The following is a 22,709-nucleotide window of genomic DNA, read 5'->3' as shown; positions in this document are numbered from 1 at the left end:
CCCGCGCAGCGCGGGCGGAAGTCGCGGTGGCCGCGCGTAGCAGCTTCCGCCGGGCCGGGCCGGGTGCGGGCGGCGAGGGAGCGCGGCGGGAGCAGCAGCGGCAGCGGCGGCGGCGGCGGGGGGATCACGGAAAGCCGCAGCCATGGTGAGCCGGGCGGGCCCGCGGGCCAGGGGGCGGCGGTGCGGCGAGCTCCGCTCCGCTCCGGGCCGGCCCGCGGGTAACGCGGCGCTCTCTTGCAGACGGTGGGAAAGAGCAGCAAGATGCTGCAGCACATCGACTACCGCATGCGGTGCATCCTGCAGGATGGGCGCGTCTTCATCGGCACATTCAAGGCCTTCGATAAGCACATGAACCTCATCCTCTGCGACTGTGACGAGTTCCGCAAGATCAAGTGAGCGGGGGGGGTGCCCCCAGCGAGGGGGGCTCGGGCCGAGAGCCAGGACAGCAATGGGGCAGCGTGTGCTGCCGGCTGCTGCAAGAACACTCGTGGGTTTAGTCTCGTTTGTCAAATCCCCACACTTCCAAGACTTACAGGACACTTTGTCTCAGTTCTTTCCTAATAACCAACATACGTGATGCCAGTTGTAACAGTTCAGACTTCTCTGTGTGCTCAGTTTGAGGCATAGAAAAATGTGCTGGAGAAGCAGCTTTGTTATATATTCTGTTGCAAGCTCAAAGAGCAGCATTCATTCATTCATTCATTCTGTTTTTACGTCTGTTTTGCAATTTTTTTCCTCATCAGACCTAAAAATTCAAAACAACCAGAACGGGAAGAGAAACGAGTCCTTGGTCTTGTGTTGCTGCGAGGGGAAAACCTGGTGTCCATGACAGTTGAAGGACCACCTCCAAAAGATGTAAGAGTTAGCAGAGAGCTAAAGAAAAAGGAAAAGGAAATCTGATGTATTTGCTCCTTTGCAGGGGAATGCTACTATTGTATTGCTGTAGACTTACAGATGCTGTTGTGACTAGGTCCAACAAACTTCACTGCAGGAAGCTCTAATTCTTTTCTGGGCTTGGGCATTTAATTGGATAAAGGAAGGCTGTGGGCATCTGTAGGGTTTGAGGACTTGTGATAAATAAATCTTTCTTTTGGGGGGCTATGTTTTCAGACTGGAATTGCCCGGGTACCCCTTGCTGGAGCTGCTGGAGGACCTGGTGTTGGGAGAGCAGCAGGGAGAGGAGTACCAGCTGGTGCCCCCATGCCACAAGCTCCAGCAGGATTAGCTGGCCCTGTCAGAGGAGTGGGAGGACCATCCCAACAGGTGAGAAACTATGACCTGTGTGGCTTTTATATTTTGGTGGCAGTGTGATGCAAGAAATCGGTGTAGTGGGAGAACTGTAATCCTAGTTTCTGTTACCACAAAGTTTGAGCCTAGCAAGGCTTTTTTTGGTACTAGATCTCCTTAGGTATTGTCCTATATGACAGAAGAGGGTTGAACAGTGCAGCTTTTCACACATAATTAAAGTGGTATTCATTGAATCGTTATTACAGGCTGTAGTGTTATTTAGTAAGTTAAGAGGAGACTGGTGTAATTTTCTGAAGGAGAACTTCAATCTTCTTTTTTAGTAATTATGGTAAAGCAGGTGCTATTTTTCTGAGTCTGCTTGTTTCGTCTACAGGTGATGACACCCCAGGGTCGTGGAACAGTTGCAGCTGCTGCTGCAGCAGCCACTGCCAGCATAGCAGGAGCCCCAACTCAATACACACCAGGGCGTGGGGGTCCTCCCCCACCCATGAGCAGAGGAGCCCCTCCTCCAGGTAGGAATTACTCTATAGGACTTGAGTTTTGTTGCAAAATTGGTAATAAAATTTTTCTGATGAAAATCTAGTACTATGGGAGATATTCTGATGCTCAGCTAGTGCCTTCAATAGTCAGCTGGATTTACATGCTTGTTTTCTCTCTGGGTTAAGGAATGATGGGACCTCCACCTGGCATGAGACCACCAATGGGCCCACCCATGGGAATGCCACCTGGCCGAGGGGCTCCGATGGGAATGCCCCCCCCTGGCATGAGACCACCACCCCCAGGAATGAGAGGTGAGCAGAGGTTATCCCAGCTGCCTAGGAGCTCTAAGAAGCTGTAACATAATGTTTGAAGGGTGATGTATTCCAGTGTCTCCCTAGCTCTGCTAGCTGTCATAAATGCTTTGGTGCAAAAAAGGGGTTCTATGACAGCTTTGAGCTACAAAATGATTTTTGTTTAGTGTTGCTGCTTCTTTTCTCTTCAACTCTTTCCTTTATTCCCAGGACCTCCTCCACCTGGCATGCGCCCCCCACGGCCGTGAGAATTCTGTGACGTACCTCTGAACTGGGAGAAGACCAAGGAAGGGGATACACTGAGCAGTACCACCTGTCAGACCTTTGATATGTATATTTTATATCTACTGCTGGTAATGTTTGACCTTTATAATAAAGCTGGAAAACCTAGTACTAGGAGTCACTGTTGTGCTGGTCTGTTTGTGTCAAGAATGCAGCCATTACTTTTTACTGCTCTGCTTTGGTCATCCCAGAAGAGCAGGCTTGAAGAAATAAAGCTTCATTTGTATAGACAGAAATTAACAGTTGGCCTATTAACAGTTGGTCTGTGTTCCTTATAAGAATTAAACCATAGCAATGAAATTTAGCAAGGCTGATGGAAAAAAAAAAAGAGATAGTAAAAAATTAAAGAAACCATCTTTGTGACAGGTAGTTTGAAAAACTTCTTTTCCTATTATAGGAATGGGTCCTAAGCCACATGAATCTTTTTTTGAGCTCTGCTGTTTTAGATCAGAGAAGTACATGATCAAAATTTTGTTCAGTTTTTGCCCTACAGATTACTTACATGAACAAGAAAGATGTAACATATTCCAGCTCTCAGCTGTTTTAGCTATCCATAAAACAGTCAACATTTTAAAAGAAAAATAATCCTTTATTTCATGGGTTGCTACAGATATTTTCACAGTCTTCAACCACTTAATTGATAAACATCCCAGAGCTATTCCACAACTTGAAGAAAAACTTCAATTTTACTGAGGTTGTCTTGCAGTACTATAAAATCAAGGGCCTGTACAGTGTGTCTGAAATTACCCATTTGGTAACAGTTCTTACTTTACTTTCTCTTATACCTGAAAGAGAAGATAATTGAAATAATATTATTCCATCAACCCATCTCTCAATGACAGATGAGGAGCAGCACTGAACATTTTCTAGGCACAATGGTCTCCCAAGTAGAAGCCTAGGAATGAGTTATTAAAGGCACTATCCTTGATTACCCCCAGCATCAGACCTGCAGTAAGAGGGTACTGCAAAACCAACACAACTTTTAGCAAGGGCCTTTAAATAATCACAAGAGGAAGAAGAAGAAAGCAGGGAAAAAGCCCCAAAACTTGAACAAAAAAATAAAGGGATCTATACCTGGACTTGGACTTGAAGTTTCCTCCTTTCCTGCGCTGGGCAATACCCAAGCGTTTTCGATCTTCAAATGATGGGCTTTTGAGAGAGAGGGGAGGGAGGAGAGGTCAGACATGTCACAGAATTCTATCAGTAGGACAGGTACTTCTCAGAAGAACCCTGCCCCAATTTCAGAACCTCAAAGTATCCCTGAGAAAGCAGAGATGCAAACAAATTCTCATCTACTGCAGTCTGCACTAGTGTAGACCTGCTAAGACCTTACCCAGCACGGTACTGCTTCAGAGCCTTCCTGCTCGTGTTGGTCAGCTCTTCGTCAAACACAGACACTTTCTTCTTCTTCTTGGGACCTAACATAATAATCAGAACACTGGTTGTAAACAGAAGGCCACAGCATCATCACAGTTCTCTTGAACACAACGATTAACCTAAACATGAGGCAAATGACTGCAAACATGGACCCCGGGCCAGCACTTGTGGCCATTCCTTCAAAGATCAGTGCCTCCCTCTATACAAACTGGATTAATTTTGCCATTTCTAGCAAAGTAAGTGACATAAAGTAAGTTATCTGTAAAACAAAAGTTTCTACCTGCTGGTGCTGCTGTTGGTTCCTCTTCTGGCAAGGCTCTGGCTCTCTTTGCTCGACGATTCCTCTTTGCCAACCGCTCAGCATACATTTGAGATTTTAAGATCTCAAACTGTGACCTTTCCTCTGGCTGAAAGGTGTTAAAATACAAGTTTTGGTGATGTCAAGCTTTGCTAAAGGAAAACTATGATAGTCTGCCCAGGGTCCCACTTGTCTACAAATGAACTCACTGTCATTTGGGCTTTATTCTGTGTGTCCCGTACAAATTTCTTCCTTTTCTTTTTCCCTCGTAATGCTAGGTCAAATTCCTGCAGGGCTTTAGCCACTGGAAAGAGAAAGAAAAACAGAATAAAGAACCTCTTAAAGCACAGAGCAGAGGCCAGCTGTGGCTATAGAATTTAACATGTCAACAGCGTCATGACTCACATTTCTCTTTCTTCCTCTCCTCACGGGTCTGGAACCAGCTCCGCTCCAAACTCTCACTCCCAGTCTCTTTTTTTCCTGTCTCCAGCTGTTTCTTTGCCTTGTTGATCTGTGATAATTCAGGCAAGATGTGAGCTCATGGTAGCTAAAAAATACTCCTCTCTTCCCTTTCTAAAATAGGCAGGTTAAGTACACTTAGTGTAACCTCATAATGGACTATATCACACCAGATACTAAAAAAGTTGCTTACCTGGGCCTCTGACTGCTGCATCTCACGTTCCTCACGCTCCAGGCAGAGAACTGCATAGATATCTTTCTCTAGACTCTCAATCTTCTCCCGAAATTTCAATATGACATCTGAAAACAATACCATATGAACATCAGAGGCAGCTCATGTGAAGTCCATTTTTTCAGCACCTCCTTTAGTGTCCCTCTCTACCACAGTATTTCCTGTGTACTCTCTCCAGCTCTTCACCTCATTAAAGGTACCACATACCCTGGGGGAGGATTCTGGCTTTCACTGCTGTTTTAGCAGTCTTGACAATCTCCTTCAGCATCTTGCGCTCTTCCTCACCCACAAGTGAAACTGAACGCCCAGCCTTGCCTGCCCTGGCTGTCCGACCCACACGGTGGACATAGTGTTTGATGGTGTTGGGCATGGTAAAATTGATTACCTGTAACAGAAACATTTACAGGTAGGGAAACAACATGAAAGGCCTCATTAAGAAGCTCAGCATTTCAAATACTCACTGTTTTAACACCTTCAATATCAAGTCCACGTGCAGCCACATCTGTAGCTACCAGAATATCAATCTGCTCATCCTTAAAGCGCCTGAGCAGAGAAAGAAAATGCATTAACAATGAATGTAGCCATTTCCTTCCACCCTAAAACTTCCAACTTGGACCTTCTTTTTAGCCTAGGCTTGCTAACTAAGCCTGCTAATACCTGAGTGATTCCAGCCGCTGTGTCTGGGAGAGGTTGCCATGCAGCTCCCCAACCCGCAGGCCCATCAGTCCCAGCAGGATGTGCATGCGGTGAGCTTGCTTCTTGGTCTGGGTGAAAAGCATCACGTGATCTTGGAACGTTCGTGTCAGCAGAGCTAAAAGAAAGTCCTCTCAGCAGCCTGCTCCAAAGTCACTCAGATTGCAGCTTGCCTTGGCTCATCACTAACCTGTAACAATGGCCTCCCGGTCCCCCTCCCGGTTGGGTCTGATCCGGATAAATTCCTGACGCAGGAAAGGAGCAACATCTGTGTTGCTGTTCACAAAGATTCGGACGGGATTCTTCAGGGAAACGGAAGCCAAATCTTTCACCTACAAAAAGAGGTTAAGAAAAAAAATGTTCACATGATTTCTGGTAAAATACCTGACAAACTCTCATTCAAATTCCTGCCTCAGTATGTTTCTCAACAGCTTGTCTTACCTCCTCAGTCATTGTGGCAGAGAAAAGCATTGTCTGACGGTGGTGGGAACACAACCTGATTATCTCCTTCATCTGTTCCTCAAAGTATTCATCCAGCATCCTATACAGGAGAAAAACAGCAAGGTAAGGCATCTTCACCTGGGCCTGGCCAAGAAACATTACATAACAAAACATAGGCAAAACAACAATAGGACAGCCTGATATCCTGGAGAAAGGAAAGCAGAAAACTACCATGTTTTTAATTGCTGTCCTGCTTACCCTACCTGTCTGCTTCATCCAGAATCAGCACCTCAACACTGCTCAGGTGGAAAGAAGGGCAGTTGTGGAGATGATCAATCAGTCGGCCAGGAGTGGCAATAAGAATGTCTGGCCCTGAGCGCAGAGCAGCTTCCTGAGTCTTCACATCCAGGCCACCTGAAAGAGAGGGAATACACACTGCTGACTGCAGCAGAGTACAGGGATGCAAATTGCCTGAGGAATGGGAAGCACCTCAGATAAAACCACATTCAAAACCAGAAACGACCCCATATTTTCTTTCTCACAAATGAGTAAACAAGTACAGCACAATATTGGAAAACAGGATTTTAAACTATAAAGTATCTACTGGAAGCATAATAACCATACAGCCTCTAGTTTCACAACACAGAATTCCCAGTTCCATGCAGTGGTCTACGATGAGCAGTACAGTTCACATAAATGACTTAACACTCACCTACTGCCAGGCAAGTTGTGACACTGCTGAACTGTGCCAGCTGTTTTGTGACAGAGTGCACCTGAATACCCAGTTCTCGTGTTGGCACCAGAACCAGTACACGTGTTATTGGAGCCTGACGAGGTTTGTAGATCAGGCGCTCGAGGACAGGCAAGATGAAGGCAGCTGTTTTACCTGAAAAAAACATAAAATTAAGAAGGGTTACCAATTATTGTGAATAGCTAATTCTCTGTTTCTAGTGCCCTGCTCAATCCCCTACCTGTCCCAGTAGCAGCACAAGCACAAATATCCTTTCCCAGAAGACCCACTGGGATACAAGCCTTCTGAATCGGGGTTGGTTGCTTGAAGCCAAGAGCTGTGATTGCCTACAAAGAAGAGAGAGCAATTAAACTCTGTCTCTGGTGAGGCCACACCAGGAGTGCTGTGCTCAGAGCTGGGCTCGTCACGACAAGACACAGACATACTGGAGAGAGACCAGAGACACACAGGCATACTGGAGAGAAGCAATGGGCTATGAAGATTATAAAGGGCTTGTGAACACCTCACACGTGGGGAAAGGCTGACAGAGCTGGGACTGCTCTGCCTGGAGAAAGCTCAGGAGGAAACTTGTCAATGCCAATAAACACCTGATGGGAGGGTGGAAAGAGGATGGAGCCAGGCTCTGTTCAGTGGTGCCCAAAGACAGACACAATGGGCACAAACTGAAACATGGCAATTTAAATGTTTAGCTCCCTCTAAACACCAGGAACCACTTTTTCACCTCAAAGGTGACCAAGCACCAGCACAAGGGGCCCAGAGAGGTTGCAGTCTCCAACCCCGGAGATACTCAAAGCCATCTGGACACATTCCTGGGCAGCAACTCTAGGTGGCCCTGCTTGAGAAGAGGTTGGATAAGATGACCTCCAAAGTTCCTCCCAACCACACTGTGATAAGTCTTGCTCAAGATGGTGTTAACATATTCCATCTTTGATTGACACAATCAAAGAATAGTTTCCATTAATCTATAATAACAGCTCCTAAAGGACTATCACACTAGCTGCTATATGATTTCCTTGTCAGAGAGGTTGCAAAACAATTAGAAATTTGATGATTCTAATTGGTGGCAGGGAGGCTGTACAACATTCTTCAGAGTAACATGTAATAAATCAGCTAGGTAAATACCTTTAGCAAAGGTCGTGAAAGATTCATGTCCTGGAATGACAACTTATCATCATATTGAGAAGCATCTTCAAAAAAGCTCTCTGCTTCCTAGAAACAGAAAAACAACAAAACTGGAACAACATGTATGTTGTATGTGGAACAACACATGCTATCAAAGGGCTCTGGGCTGGTCATTGATTCATTAACCAAAGAAAATTCCTCAATAAGAAATTCTGGAGAAATTTGACTGGTTTTTCACACTTACAACTTCTCCCTTTTTTGATCTCTTCTTCTCCTTCACTTTGACCTTATCTGCAGAGAAAGAGAAACGTGACAGGAATTAGTAAACACAGGGAAACCCATAACAAGAAGTTGTGAACTGTCTTAACCTTGTAATCTCATACTTTTTGCTCTCAATTCAGATATTGAGGGAGAAGCCTCAGAAGTAAGTAGAGGCGTGTAATGGAGTAAAATTGCCAAGTAAATATCCTTGTTCAGGGATGAGTTCAATTATGGCTACCATTCAAAATAAGCTTGATTAAAATCAGAAGGAATGCTGCAGAAGGGAAATAAAATAGAAAAGGTTCTTGCCCTCTCCCAGCAAGGCTTCACTTCAGACTTTTCTCCAGTGAGCCAACTCTGTGTCAGATTCTTGTCCATCTCACTGTGTACTGCTGATACCTGCTGTTGTGAAGATACTTTCATCATCCAGTGAATACTCAGATTCCACATCTTCATCATCCCTACTGCAATCCCCACATTCCTTCTTTTTGGTTTGATCATCTTCAGCCTCTGCATCCTCATCTTTCACTTTTGCTTGTTTAGCTTCCCTTTCCTAAAAGAAAAAACAAAAAAAAAACAAAATTGAAAATGTTTTAAAAGAAAGGATGAAAAAGAAACTTCAATCTTTTGTGAGTCTGTGTTTGTTATTATAAGCCCATTCACAAATCCATGGTTTTGTATAACTTTAATCACTAATAATTCTGCAACCTCATCCATTCAGCAACGCTTCACATGTGGCAGCAAACCAAGCCAAAGCGATGAGCTGCAGCCAGAGCGCCGTGGCTGAAGGATGGACAAACACACCTGGAGCTTCCTTTTCTGTCTCACTTTCTCAATCTTCTCATCCAACGTCGTAGCTGCTTTCTAGGCAGAAAACCACAACAGGAGAGCTGTAGGAGGAGCCCAGGAGAGCAGTGGGCGCTGTGGCCTCTGGCACCGCAGCTCTGTGCCGGCCTCAGGCCTCACCTTGGCGCGGAGCTGCCGCAGCGCTGCCGTCCAGGCATCCTCCCCGCCGGCCTCCGCCTCCCCGAACACGAAATCGATGCTGAAGTCCCCGCGGGAGGGTCCCCGCCGCCTGGGGCCCGGCGCCCGGCGCAGCTCCTGCGGTAACACCGGTGAGCGAGCAGCGCGCCCGGTCCCGCCGCCCCGGCCCGGCCCGCCGCTCCCCGCCCGCCCGGCCCCACCTCCTCATCCTCCGAGTCATCAGATTCGGAGTCCACGGGCACCACGTCCCCCTCGGCGATGGTGCCCACCAGGCCCAGGCTCTCCAGCGTGGCCATGGCTCTGAGCCGGAACCCCGCGTGCGCTGGGCCGGGCCGGGGGCCGGGCCCGGGCGGGTGGGCAGAGCCGCGGCTGCCTCCGCCCCGCAATGCCGGGAAAGGAAACCGAAAGCGGCCGGGCCAGGGATGGGTGCTGGTGCGCCCTCTCCTCTCTCCGCTTCCCCTTGCTGCGGGAGCCGGAGAGAGGAGGAGAAGCTCCGTTTCGGGGGCGCTGCCCGCCGGTGACGTGAGGCGGGCGTTCTGCCCACCGGGCGGGACTTGCGGGGAACTGGAAAGTGAAACTTTGCGGGGAATTGGGAGGGAAGCGCTGCTGGGTGTACGGGACAGTGAGCGGCGGCTCCCGAGCTGTGCGGACAGCGCAGCGCAGCATCGCCCGTGTTCGGCCGCAGGAGCGCCGCGGTCCCCAGCGCCAGCGCTGCCCTCAACCCGGAGAGCTGGAACAGAGCCGGGGCACTCCCGGGCCGGGCGATGGAGGGTCCTCGGCAGGAGCCTCACGCCCGACACCCCCGAGCTGGAGCGAGAGGTAAGGGTGCCCCGGGGAATGCAGGGCAGGAGGGCTGGGTGGGGCGCTCGTACAGGGGATCCGCTACTCCCCTACTTGTGTACAGCGAAATTTTCTCTCAAGGCTGAGTTTCAACACTTCTTTGTTTCCCCTTGGAGTCTGTTTGGGGCCATGATGCGGTGATATGTTTCAGCAGCCTCTTGCTTTTTGTTCCTGCCAGCAGTCAGTTCTTTCCTCAGCGTCCTGTGGGGAGTCTGAGAAGGGCTCTAAGGGCTGAGCTTCCTGCTACTCCCAGAGCCTGGGCTTCGGCAAGAGGCTTCATGTTTTTCGTGTGCTATGTACTGCCAGTTCAAGGCAGCTGTGACGTCCTCTGTATTATTTCACTGCTTACTAACTCCAGAGGAAATGTGCAGAAAACTTAATCTTTCACCTTCTTACTTCTGCTTTCAGTTCTATGGAAAGAGGTTTTGTTTTCTAGTATCTTCGTAGCTCATGTGAACCCTAAGCACGGCACTCTCTTTAGCAGTTAGAAAAAGGGGTACAAATGAGAAACCGATTCAAAAGTCAGTGTGCAAATACAATAATTTTTTAACTTGATGTGAAATGCTCAATATATGCTGACTGTCAGGTCAATATACTCACTCATCTTTGTTGGGAGACATGTTAATTTGGTTAATGTATAATTAAAGAGTGTCTCTTTCTTTTGCTTTTTTTTTGAGGTCATGCACTTCATTTGGACACTGACTTTATAGGAAGAGGCAGAAACAGAACAAATAATGTACCATGCCAGGCACCTCAGTTAGGGGAAGACCTCCAAGACAGTAATTATACTCTTCTTGAGCAAAGAGAAGACAGGTTTGGTGGTTGGATTTCGAAGGTTCCTGAATCAAATAAGAATAAACCAAGGATTCAAGGTGAACAGGCCAACAGTGAAGCCACAGGATTCTGGACTAAACAGGAGAATGAGGGATGGAGAATGAGGCATCAAGGTGGGCAAACACATGAGAGGGGCAGAGGACCCTGGCATGAGCAATATGCATTTAGAGGAGGAACGTGTCAGCTTGGACAAGCCCGTGAGAGGACCAGAGGACCCTGGAATGAGCAAGAAAATGGAGGCAGGGGAAGGAGGTATCAAGGTGGACAAGCTCAGGGTGGAACTAGAGGGAGAGGGCTGAGGAGTGGGTGGGAAAATGAAGGTAGCACATGGAGGAGGCAACCTAGGGAGAATCCTCATTTCTACGAGAATGCCACCCCAGGTGGTGGCCACCACAGTGAGCAGCCTTGGCAAGCCAGAAGGATTGGCTATAAATTCCTTGAAAGTCTCCTTGAGAAAGACCCCTCAGAAGTTGTCATCACACTTGCTTCCAGTTCCGGGTTGAAGGAGCTTCTTTCCCAAACAACTATGAACCACAATTTCGTTCAGCTCATTTGCCAGGTGCTTCAAAAAGTATGCGGTTGCCAAATGGATAGACGGAATGTCCAACACATTCTTGGAGTTGTGAAGGAGTCCAACTTTCTCAAGATCTGTCTCCCACAGTATGTGTCTGACATGGTAACAGAAGTAGTTCCTGCTGTACGCCATGAGTACCCTAAGCATATCAGCAACATCATTTTACTTCTTGAGCACCTGATAAGTACTTTCCCTGCCAGCTCTGTGCAGAAAGTTTCCATTCTCTTGACAGTCTTGACATCATCCATAGATGCCCTGAGAGCTTTTGGTGTGGACATCACAGAAGACACAGAGAAGAATCTCAGTAAGGTCCAGATGCTCATGAAGCATCTGCAGGAGAAGAGACGTGAAGGCACGCTGAGGGTTGATAAGTGTACATTTATGAAGCCTCAAGATGGGAAAGAAGAAAGCTACCGTATCATGAGCATTTATCCAACATATGATGAGATACATGGTAATGAGAAACCTTTTCTACGTCCCAATTTTGTTTTTGGAAGATATGAAAGCGCCAGTATTTATCTTGACACCCACTTCCGACTTTTGAGAGAAGACTTTGTAAGGCCTTTAAGGGAAGGTATCGTGGAGGTTTTGCAGAACCTCCAGGGCAGAAATTTGACAAAGAAAAAATTTGATGATATCAGGATTTACTTTGATGCACGGATTATTGCTCCATGTTGTACCTCAACTGGTATTGCTCACAAGGTCCAGTTTGACACAAAACCACTGAGGTTTGTCCAGTGGAAGAATTCTAAACGACTGCTATATGGATCCCTAGTCTGCATGTCCCAAGATCACTTTGAAACGTTCCTTTTTGCCACTGTTTCTAATCGTAATGCTGAAGAACTTGTCAATGGGTTTGTGGAGCTGTGTTTTGATGCAGCCAGCCGGCCCCTGCTGGCAGACATTCAACCCTCAGACTCTTTCCTCATGGTAGAGACAACTGCCTACTTTGAGGCCTATCGGCATGTGTTAGAAGGGTTGCAGAAAATGCGGGAAGAAGATATCCCATTCCAGAAGTACATTGTGGAATGTAATGTACAGGTGAAGGAGCCAGCATACCTGACAGGGGATACTGCCTACAACTTTGCACCCTTGGTGAAGACTTCATTTGGAGAGGAGTGCCCTGATAGCTTGGAAAGAGTCCACATTCTAGATCCCGATCAATGGCTTTCAATGGAAGCTTTGAAATTAGATGAGTCTCAGATTCAGGCATTGAATCTTGCACTCACCAAGGAGTTGGCTGTTATCCAAGGACCTCCTGGCACTGGTGAGAAGTATTTGCTTAAAGACTGTGTAATTTAAGAAATTCTCATTGATTCCTGCATCTAGGGAGATTAACTTCAGAAAAAGCCAGCTGTACTGTCTCCAAAGCTTTAGTCCTGTGGCTAATTAATGCTTGAGTCGCCCAGTTAGTGTGAGCTGTGGAGACAGTTAATATCCTGAAATACCCACCTCTGGTCTTTGCCTATGTACTTGAAAGTGCACACCAACTGCACTGTTGGCTGTGCTTATATATTGGGGTGAAGAAGTTTTCAATCACCTTTGAGAAGTTGGTCCCTCTTGCTGTGCAGCACTCTCCTACTTGTCTTCATGGCATGTTAGAGCTTTGGGAGCATTCAGCCATGAGCCATTGTGTGAATAAAGTATTCCAAGATGAACTGTAATTGTTTTAAATGGTATCTGAATTTAACAAGCACCAGTGCTTGTGTTGCAATAGTGTGTGGATATTTCATGTGCAGCCAAATGTCATGTATGATGCCAGTGGGCTGGGGGATGCAGAGGGAGAGAAAACCCTATGTCCAGGTCTGGGGTATTATCCAAAAAATAACATTCTTGCAGACTGTGACCTTGCTCAATTAAAGGCCAGAAAGTGTCATTCTACTTTGTCTACATTTTGTATGCTATTTATCCCTGGGGTCAGTTTTCTTGGTACAGAGCAGATTGGCACCCTAGAAAGAATTGTATCTGTTTTTGATGATTTCTATGTTTCAATGCACTCAAAAAGGGTGGGTTACCCTTTTCTGATTCTGAGCTTGTCTTGCAGGGAAGACTTATGTGGGTTTGAAGATTGTTCAGGCTCTCTTGACTAATGATGTCGTGTGGCAAGACACACACCAGAAACGTCCCATCCTTATAGTCTGCTACACTAACCATGCACTGGATCAATTCTTAGAAGGTAAGAGTACCTGCAAGCAGGATGGAGGTAGAATCGTATATGGTTTGAGTTGGAAGGACCTTAAAGATCATCTAGTTACAGCCCACCTGTCATGGACATGGGCACCTTCCACTAGACCAGGTTGCTCCAAGCTCTGTCCAGCCTGGCCTTGAACACTTCAAGCAATAGTGCATCCACAAATTCTCTGGTCAACCTTTTTTTAGAACCTGTAATTAGAAACCGTACCATAACTCTTACTCTGCTTATTGTATGGCATGATAACCTCCATTTTTGTTTGATTATTTTTCGTGACTCTAGCCCCATTGATATAGATAAAAAAACTTCACTCAGAGCAAGCCACTGTAGAATGTGCAGTCAAAGGGTGTTTTTCCTACTCCTTGTCCTATTGCTGAAAACTCATTCACAGGAATACTCTCATTTGAAGAAGATGGGATAGTGCGTATTGGGGGCAGGAGTAGCAGTACAGCCTTGCACAGATTCACCTTGAAGGAGCTGAGGAAGCTTCCCTACACATTTGACTTCCCAGGCTACCTCTCCAGAGACTATGAAAAGGTATGTGCAGACCTGCTGGGAGATGCTGGGACTGGGTTGCCTGTGCATTGGAAGAGATAACAAACCTCCCCCACACCTGGCCTTTCACCTTGTTTTACGCTGAATTTGGTCTTTTAATTCTTCTGTCAGTTTTTTGTCCTGCTATTATTGAACTTTGTTTCTGTAAGTGTGACACTGCCTCCCTTCTCTTTGTTGTGAGTAGGTAATGAGTGAGATGAGAAGGGCTGAGCAGAATCTCCTTGAAAGAGCAAAGCAGTTGGAGTGCACGACCCTGGGAGTTCTGCATGCGCGCTACTTGAAACAGCACATGGCACCTCAGCACTGGGCCAGCCTGACAATGACTATGGTAAGAGAGGTCCCTTTCTTCTGAGTCAAGCAGTCCCAGTGCATGCTTAGCATCCTTTCTGCTAATGGGCCTGAGGTTCCCCCAGTATGCATCTCTTAAGCATCATTTGGTTGCTGGGAAAGTAAGGGTATGAACAGCAAGCTGTGTCAAATGATAGTAGTCTAGACAGGCGGGGCAAGCAGGGACTTTGAATTTTGCTCCTTTAAACTGCAGAGATTCTAAGTGATCTTTAGCAGGATAAAAATGCAAATACCCGAAGGAAAGCCTCTTAAACTGAAGGGGAGGAAGGGTGTCTTTTCTGAAGATCTTTGGCTGCTTGGACTTTCTAGCTCTGGAGGGTGTCTCGCAGGGACTTGTCCTAGTTGCCACTGCTGTAAGGGGCTGCTTTGGCATTATCCTAAGACTCTGAAGTGCAATAGGCCTGGCTGACTTGACTTTCCTTGTATTAGGAGAACACTGAGCTTTACGACATTAGTTCACGACGCTCATTGATTCTGGAGTGGCTGGGACTTGGTGTATCTGCCTTCACTCAGAATGCTGCAGAGAATATATGGGCTGAAAATCCAGGTAAAACAAATCAAAAAAACAAAACATCAAAAGACACCCACCCTGCACACATCCTCTACAAGTGTGTTTACCTAAGCAGTGTATGTGTGCCAGAAAAGAGACACTGCTACTTAACAGGCAGAGAATGATGTGTGATACTGTGAGGGAGTGGAAAGAAGATTAACCCTAATTTCAATGTAGTGATCTGACTGCTGCACTGATAAAGTGGCTGTGTCTTACTTCATGTGACTGGTGACTCTCACAGGTGGTCAGCAGGAAAGAGAGGAGGAGGAGGGTGTAGATGAAGCAGAAGAGCTTTTGGAGATCCCAGAGATGGCTGACCTGATTGAAGCTGAGAGAGTGATTGAGGATGAAAAGATAGGAAACCCTAGGAGAAGAAAGGAGGAAGATAACATACCTCTTCGGGCGCTACCCTGTACCATGTTGGCTATGGAGCTGGACCAGGAAGAGGAAACAGCTCAACAACGATGGGAGACCACGCAGTGGGAGGTAACTGCATGCATTAACATGACTAAGTAAAGAATAACGTGGGGGTGTTAATACAAAAGAATACAAAAGACTTTGTGCTGTAACTGCTTATTTGGGCTTATTGGGGTGCTTTTATTTTTTGTTTTTGTTTTTTTTTTAGATAACTCCTGGCCAGAGGAGAAAAATTAAGCAAAAGGTGAAGGTTGAGCTCCTTAAACAGAACACAATGACAGAGTTAGAGGCCAATGCTATTCAGGATGTGTGGCAGCTTGACCTGAGGTCCCGCTGGAGACTTTACAGGTGATAAAGCAATTTTGCAGGGCTTGTCAGGCAGGTGTTTCCTAGGATCATTCCAGTCTGCAAACTGTGTCAAGCCATGATGTTTCTGCCTGTGCCTGTTCACCTCCTTGTTTGAACATGCTTGTTCTTACCTTCCTTGTACTGCATGGGAGGCAGTGTCATGCCCTGCATTTGTATGTGTTCAGGACTAGGTACAGATGGTAAAAGACACGGGGAAAGTTTTGAACTGAATCCACACAGAACTGTTGGATCACCATCCTGTTTTCCTTGCAGTGTGTGATAATGGAACTTTCTTCCCAGGCTTTGGCTGAAGACTTACCAGGGTTTTATTCGAGAGGATATTCTGAGGTATGAACAGCAGTATCAGGCAGCAGCAGAAAGACTGGAAGAACTGAGGCTGGAGCAAGATCTCTGCATTCTCAATAATGCCAGAATTGTGGGGATGACAACTACAGGTACAAAGCAGTTAGGAAGCAAACCAGTATTGTATTGCTTCCAGTCATGTTTAAAAGAAGCCTTTTGCAGAAGGATGAGTATTATGTGCTGCTTCACAGCCTGGGTCAGGCTCTGCATTAGTCTGCAGCCTTTTTACTCTCTGACTCTCTTTGCAAACATGGCTGTTGTGAGAGTTGTTAATTAGTGGCATGAGCAGCTTCTGTGCCCTTTTGCACTCCCCCTGTCTCGAGTATCATTCTTCTAATGGAATTGCACCATTTGTTCCTTAGTAAGGCACAGCTAATCCCCACCTGCCTTTCTTAATAACTCTTCATATAGAAGCTGTCCCTGGTATGGTGCTTTTTTAAAATTCAAAAAGCTAAGTGTTGAAATGGGGAATCTTGAGAAGAGCCCCAGTCTTTTCTGAGATAGAGCCTACTCCACTCTGTGAAAAGCCTTGCCCTACTGCTTGAATGTAGTTATATCCTAAGGTTTATCTTCTGTCCTTGCTCAGGTGCTGCAAAATACCAACGGATCTTGCGGTTCATAGAGCCGCGAATTGTCATTGTAGAGGAGGCAGCAGAGGTGCTTGAGGCTCACACCATTACTACTCTGAGTAAAGACTGCCAGCACCTCATCCTCATTGGAGATCACCAGCAGGTAACTTTCATGACATCTCCACCTGCTGTGTTAATGAACAAGAACTGTCTAACCAAATACTGTGTGAGAAAATTGCCAAGGCTTGTTGCTCCCCAGCTTCCACAGATACCAGCGGTCCTGTTCCTTGTAGTTTCAGACTAGAGCTCCTGTGGGATTGGTGTTTTAGTTTAACTGATACAATTTTATATATGCTTTGATTGTGACTGTATCTAGCTTTGATATTTAGCACTTTCGAGAGAATCCAGTCTCTGGCCTTTGAGTGGATGAGCAGTCACAGAAAATGAGAGTGAAAATACTTACACAAAGAAAAAGTGCCAAAACATGGACCTCCTATCCCTTCTCTTTCAGTTGCAGCCTAGTGCAAATGTATATGACCTGGCCAAGAACTTCAACCTTGAAGTCTCTCTCTTTGAACGTCTGATCAAAGTGGATTTCCCCTTTGTCTGTCTAAAGTACCAAGTAAGAAAGAGCTATAAAAAACTTCATGGCATTTGTATTTAGGTTGTTTTAAGTTTGTAATACACTTAGGTTTATATTTCTACTGTAAGAGCAGCCCAAAAGAAAGGAATTTACTATCTGACTTCTGAAAAAAGTACTAGGATCTGTCAGACTGACACAGAATTCCAGCATATTTTCAGTTATTTAGTGATATCGTCCACAGCACTGTGGTTCTCATGTTTTTGTGTGAAGAACACAATTTATTGTGGCAGCTGAAACTTCCAGAACTTTGCAGAGTAAGACAGCACAATTCTTCTCAGGCTGCTTCCTGCTAAATTGCTATAATCATCTATCTTGGTGCCCAGGGGAGTTAATTCTACCACCAACAGTCCTGTATTAAAGCACCTGCTCATTTAGCAGTTAGGGTGAAGTGCTGGCTTTTGTTATCTATAAATGTTCTTAGATTAGCACTAAAACCAACTTTATTGTACAACAGCCTTACCAAGAGGTTTTCTTGAAGATACTCTGCTACTACCACTCCTGTAGTTGTTGGTGGCATTGGCAATGGGGTGAGGGAGAGCAGCGATTGGGAAGTGCTCCCTTCTTGTCTCTTATTGAAAAGTCATCCTTGTCTTGCATTCAGTCACCATCTGGACAGTGGAGCAAAAGAATAATGATAGGGAATTATGCTGCTCCTTCTTCAGGACTGATAGAACTGTTTTGTGTTTCAGCACCGCATGCGCCCTGAAATTGCCCAACTTATCAGCCCTCATATATACCAGAAGCTGGAGAACCATCCCTCTGTCCTGGAATATGAGAATATAAAAGTGAGTTTTCAGCAATCCAAGTGGTTGCTTTTGTCCCCTGTTAATGGTTAAATGAGTTTCTGTAAAATACAGTGTTCAAGGATTTCAAGCTCTTAGGTAAAATTCAGTTATTGAAATTTATACCTGATTCAAGGGATTGTGCAATATAGAATTAGGTAAGTAATATGTAATTCTTAGTTAATAAGTAACTTCTTCTGGCATTAGTGGTGGTGGACAGTGGAAATAGATCCAATACCAGTGACATTAAAAGAACAGTAAAAAATGGAAGTGGGAACAAATGAATTGTAGGAGTTTGAAAGCTAGGAAGAAATTTTAAAGACTTAAAGCGTAATGTGTGAAATTCTGACATAAAATAGGCAACAGGATTACTGTAACGTTTTTTCCTTGTTTTCTCCATTTGAGTATTTTACCAATAAACAACATCTGGAAAGAAAATCTATGCAGCTTACAAGTATAAAGTAATCACTTATTATCTAACATACACAATAAATAGCCAGAATTTAGTAAGTTATTAGAAATCTCACCTTGGGTATCAGTCAGAAGTGTCAGTCTTTGCTTCTTCCTTAATAGTACTGAATTTCCATCTTAACACTCACTCTCTATTTTCTGATTTGTATTTCCTCACCCTAACCAGGACTTCATGTATCTCTATGTTGGTGTTTTTTTTGCATCTTTGAACTATTAATAATCATCTCTCTGTAATCTTCCCTTGCATATCTGGCATAGCACTTTTCTGCAGACTCGGTCACAGCTCTCTGTCACAAATGATTTTCCCAGAAGTCTGAGCCAAGCTTACACTTTTACACTGATGCCCTTGGATCTCTGAAACACGAGCCACTGAATACCCTGGGAGAAAGATTTGAGACAGTTGCAGAAGTAGCATTACAATAGCTTAGACTGTGTAAATCTGTATTCATAAAGAAAAACAGTACTAATTAGTTAAAGGTTCTTTAACTTGATGAAGGAAGCATACTGAAGACTAGAGCAGAATGCTGAAGTCAGACCAGAGAAAATTAACAGTGAAGATTTAATTATTAGAATAAGCTATCTGGGAAAGTGGCAGATCCTGTTTTGATATATTGAAATCCAGATCAAGTCTTTGTAGAAGATGTTTTAGTTAAATAAATTAGAAATCCAAATAAACCCCCTCCAAAATCCAGCCAACCAAAACCCCAACAAACAAGAAAAATACCACCTAAAACACACAACGTAGGAGACCACAATTTTTTACCCCATTTCTCCTACAAGAATCTATTATAGAGAATCTTGTGGTTCCATCTGCCTTTAAAACAAACTTGAGGTACCAAAAGGCATCAAAATTGAATCTTCCCAGCTAGTACAATAACCAATGTAGGTGATGACTGAATTAAATTCTACTCCACTGGGCACTTTACCACTGTGGATACCTTGGAAAACCAGAGATCTGTGTTTGATCTACAAAAACTTTTCTTTCCTGTTAAAATCAGTCTCTGGGTTTTGGCAGTCAGAACAATCATTTCTTACGGGTAGAATAATTCCAGTTAATAGGTAAAAAAATTAAAAGCCCCTGCTAACTCAAGGCAAATAGAGTTTTTGAACGGGTGAGAAGTCAACTCTACACACCATGAGCTGGTAAGTGACTACTGGAGTCTTAGAATTCCCAGTATTTTCTGATGAAGAAGAAATCTTCCTTGTTGCTTTGTTTTTATTGCAGCAACAGGGGAGGCATGTTTAGGCAAGTGCATTGGTAACTTCGTATATTTTTCCCACAGGGCCAGAACAAGACATGGTTCACACCATGCATATGCTTTGAGATATTACTAACACTTAATGTTTTCTTTGGTAGAGCCTGGAAATGTACAGTAGAGACATTTTATTCCCTATCTTTCCAGAGACATCTCTGGAAAGACAGGGAATAAAATCACCCACAGGAACTGATTTCATTTTAGAATACTGAAATATTACCAATAAGCTGAAATGAGAATTTCATTAATAAACTTTGGAAATCTAAGAGGAAATGACCTAAGTACACAGTAACTGCATACTGTAGTCAACTCCTTAAAGGTCTTCCAGTCAGTGTATAATAAGGAACATGGAAACAGGCTGGGATGACAGAAACTAGAATTCTCTCTCTGACATCCTTCCTCTTGTTTCAGGGTGTCTCAACTAATGTCTTCTTTGTGGAACATGAAGTTCCTGAACAAGAGATTCAGGAAGGGAAAAGTCACCAGAACCGACATGAGGCCCACTTTGTAGTGGAACTGTGCAAATACTTCTTGTTTCAGGGCTATGAACCTTCTCAGATCACCATTCTCACTACTTACACTGGACAGCTCTTCTGTCTGCAAAAACTCATGCCAGTAAAGGTCTTTGAAGGTGTGAAGGTTCATGTAGTAGATAAGTACCAGGGAGAGGAGAATGATATTATTCTGCTATCACTGGTGCGGAGCAACGAAGAGGAGAGACCTGGGTTCTTGCAGATCCCTAATCGGATATGTGTGGCATTATCCAGAGCTAAGAAAGGGCTCTATTGTATTGGAAACATGAGAATGCTTGCCAAGGTTCCTCTCTGGAACAAGATCATTCAAACACTTAGGAAGAACGGTCATATTGGCAAGTCATTGGAGCTTTGCTGTCAAAACCACCCTGAAATCAAGACACAGGTATCTGCAGGTGAAGACTTCAACAGCGTCCCGGAGGGAGGCTGTACTCGTCCCTGTGAGTTTAGGTTGAGTTGTGGACATGTTTGCCCAAGGGCATGTCACCCATATGACCTGGAGCACAAAGACTACCAGTGCCTGAAGCCTTGTCAAAAGGTGCTTTGTGCAGATGGGCACCGCTGCCCAAAGTCATGTTATGAGCCCTGTGGAAAATGTATGGTGAAGGTAGAGAAAACTATTTCTAAGTGTGGCCACACACAGATGGTTCCATGCCATATGCCAGTGTGGCAATTTAAGTGCCTAGAACCTTGCCAGAAGAAGTTAAACTGTGGACACTCATGCAGGAATTCCTGCGGGGAGCGATGCACGGTGCGATGTCCTGTAGAGGTTACAGCTACATTGAAATGTGGCCACAAGCAGGAAGTTTTTTGCTGGATGACTAGCATGGGAAATGAGGAAGCTGTGAAATGTGAGATGAAGTGTTCTGTCACACTGGCATGTGGTCATGTATGTTCAGGATCCTGTCATACTTGCTATGGAGGAAGATTTCATAAGGCATGTGACAGCCCATGCAGGCGTGTCTTGATCTGCTCCCACAAGTGTCAAGAGCCTTGTACTACAGAATGTCCTCCTTGCCAAAAGGAATGTCAGAACTACTGTATTCACAGTAAGTGCAGAAAGAAATGTTGGGAAAGCTGTGTTCCTTGTGCTGAGCCGTGTGAGTGGCAGTGCCAGCACTACCAGTGTACCAGCCTTTGCTCTGAGCCGTGCAACAGGCCTCGCTGCAATGTTCCCTGTGCTAAGATGCTGCCCTGTGGTCATCCCTGTGTCGGATTTTGTGGAGAGCCCTGCCCAAAGAAGTGCCTTGTTTGTGACCATGAGGAACTCACTCAGATCTTTTTTGGCTTTGAGGATGACCCAGATGCTCGATTTGTACAGCTTGAAGACTGTGGCCATGTCTTTGAGTCGCAAGGCCTTGACCACTATATGGATGAAGATGACGATGTTGTCAAGCTGAAGGTATGCCCTTTGTGTCAGACACCGATCAGAAAGAACCTGAGATATGGCACCAGTGTGAAAAGGCAGGTGGAGGAGATAGAACGGGTGAAACAGAAAATCCAAGGCCCAGCACAGGAAATTGAGTCTAAAAGACAGAGGCTGCGGGCTGTACTGAAGCAGAATATTGATCTGAGGATTTATCTATATGATACAAATTGTGGCTGGCTGGTACATAAACTAGAATCTTCTGCTCACTCCACAAAGAGTATTGGACTAATTGAGAACCTGCTTAATTTCCATGAACGTGTAGCAGACTTGACTAGTTCTCTGAACAAAATTGATGAGAATGAAAAGAAGGGGCTGAGAAAGAGGCTGGATGAAGTCCAGCTGTGGTTGCGTAAGACGCGCACCAATTTTACAGGACAGGAGCTCACTGACCTGCAGTCTGAGATCCAGAGACTGACTTACTTGCTGAGCCTCTTGGCAAGGTGCAAAGCGAGTAGGATGATACCCACAGACATTGCAGCAGAGATTAAGAGTGCACGTGAGATCCTGGAAGGGACAACGAAATTCACAGAGGAGGATGAGGATGCAGTGAAGGCTCACCTGAAGAAGATCAGTGCTGGCTTGCCCGTGTCAGGGCTAGGGATTTCTGAAGCTGAGCGGGTACAGATTGTCAGCGCTATTGGCTGTCCCCGTGGCCACTGGTTCAAGTGCAAAAATGGACATATCTATGTAATTGGGGAGTGTGGAGGGGCAATGCAGAAGAGTACGTGCCCTGAATGCCATGAAGTCATTGGCGGCACGAACCACACTCTGGAGAGCAGCAACAGCCTGGCCCCGGAGATGGACGGGGCAACCCACGCGGCCTGGTCCGATGTAGCCAACAACATGCTCAACTTCGAGGATCTCCTCCGGCTAATGTAGTGGGGTGCGAGCCTTGCTTCTTATCACAGACGCGCAACCAGGGGCACAGCCCCACTGCTTTCCCCGTTTGCTTGATCATCAATAAATTTGTGTGTATCGCTGCGAACTGGGCTGGGCTGTCTCTGTGGGGCTGTGGTGGGGCTGGGCTGTCCCTGTAGGGCGGGTCTGTTCCTGTGGGGCTGGGCTGT

The 22,709-nt window shown here is 45.5% G+C and overlaps 3 protein-coding genes across 3 annotated transcripts; 2 read left to right on the top strand and 1 right to left on the bottom strand.

The window, feature by feature from the left end:
- The first annotated feature begins 32 nt into the window (after positions 1–32).
- Positions 33–2,438, top strand: SNRPB (small nuclear ribonucleoprotein polypeptides B and B1). Its single transcript, XM_015647075.3, has 7 exons — positions 33–145; positions 241–392; positions 744–855; positions 1,111–1,263; positions 1,622–1,760; positions 1,914–2,039; positions 2,250–2,438. The coding sequence occupies exons 1-7, from the start codon at positions 143–145 to the stop codon at positions 2,285–2,287; spliced, it is 723 nt and encodes a 240-aa protein (XP_015502561.1). The 5' UTR covers positions 33–142; the 3' UTR covers positions 2,288–2,438.
- Positions 2,439–2,889: 451 nt separating this feature from the next.
- Positions 2,890–9,288, bottom strand: DDX27 (DEAD-box helicase 27). The gene is made up of 21 exons (XM_015647466.2): positions 9,140–9,288; positions 8,922–9,056; positions 8,760–8,819; positions 8,355–8,508; positions 7,939–7,985; positions 7,695–7,781; positions 6,793–6,898; positions 6,534–6,707; positions 6,085–6,235; positions 5,822–5,921; positions 5,571–5,712; positions 5,345–5,498; positions 5,149–5,230; positions 4,895–5,072; positions 4,649–4,755; positions 4,402–4,507; positions 4,206–4,300; positions 3,979–4,105; positions 3,655–3,739; positions 3,396–3,470; positions 2,890–3,106 (listed from the first exon to the last, which is right to left on the bottom strand). Exons 1-21 carry the CDS (start codon positions 9,233–9,235, stop codon positions 3,091–3,093), a joined length of 2,277 nt encoding a protein of 758 aa, XP_015502952.1. The 5' UTR covers positions 9,236–9,288; the 3' UTR covers positions 2,890–3,090.
- A 56-nt stretch (positions 9,289–9,344) lies between these two features.
- On the top strand, positions 9,345–22,627 carry ZNFX1 (zinc finger NFX1-type containing 1). Its single transcript, XM_015647465.3, has 13 exons — positions 9,345–9,758; positions 10,457–12,454; positions 13,232–13,363; positions 13,770–13,915; positions 14,118–14,261; positions 14,711–14,828; positions 15,073–15,317; positions 15,457–15,596; positions 15,897–16,051; positions 16,546–16,691; positions 17,040–17,150; positions 17,861–17,956; positions 20,092–22,627. Exons 1-13 carry the CDS (start codon positions 9,704–9,706, stop codon positions 22,519–22,521), a joined length of 5,916 nt encoding a protein of 1,971 aa, XP_015502951.1. The 5' UTR covers positions 9,345–9,703; the 3' UTR covers positions 22,522–22,627.
- Positions 22,628–22,709: the final 82 nt, after the last annotated feature.

This window comes from Parus major, chromosome 20 (assembly GCF_001522545.3).
Source record: "Parus major isolate Abel chromosome 20, Parus_major1.1, whole genome shotgun sequence".
Lineage (NCBI taxonomy): Eukaryota > Metazoa > Chordata > Aves > Passeriformes > Paridae > Parus > Parus major.
Note: the sequence above shows the minus strand (reverse complement) of the source record. Positions and strands in the feature narration are given on the sequence as shown.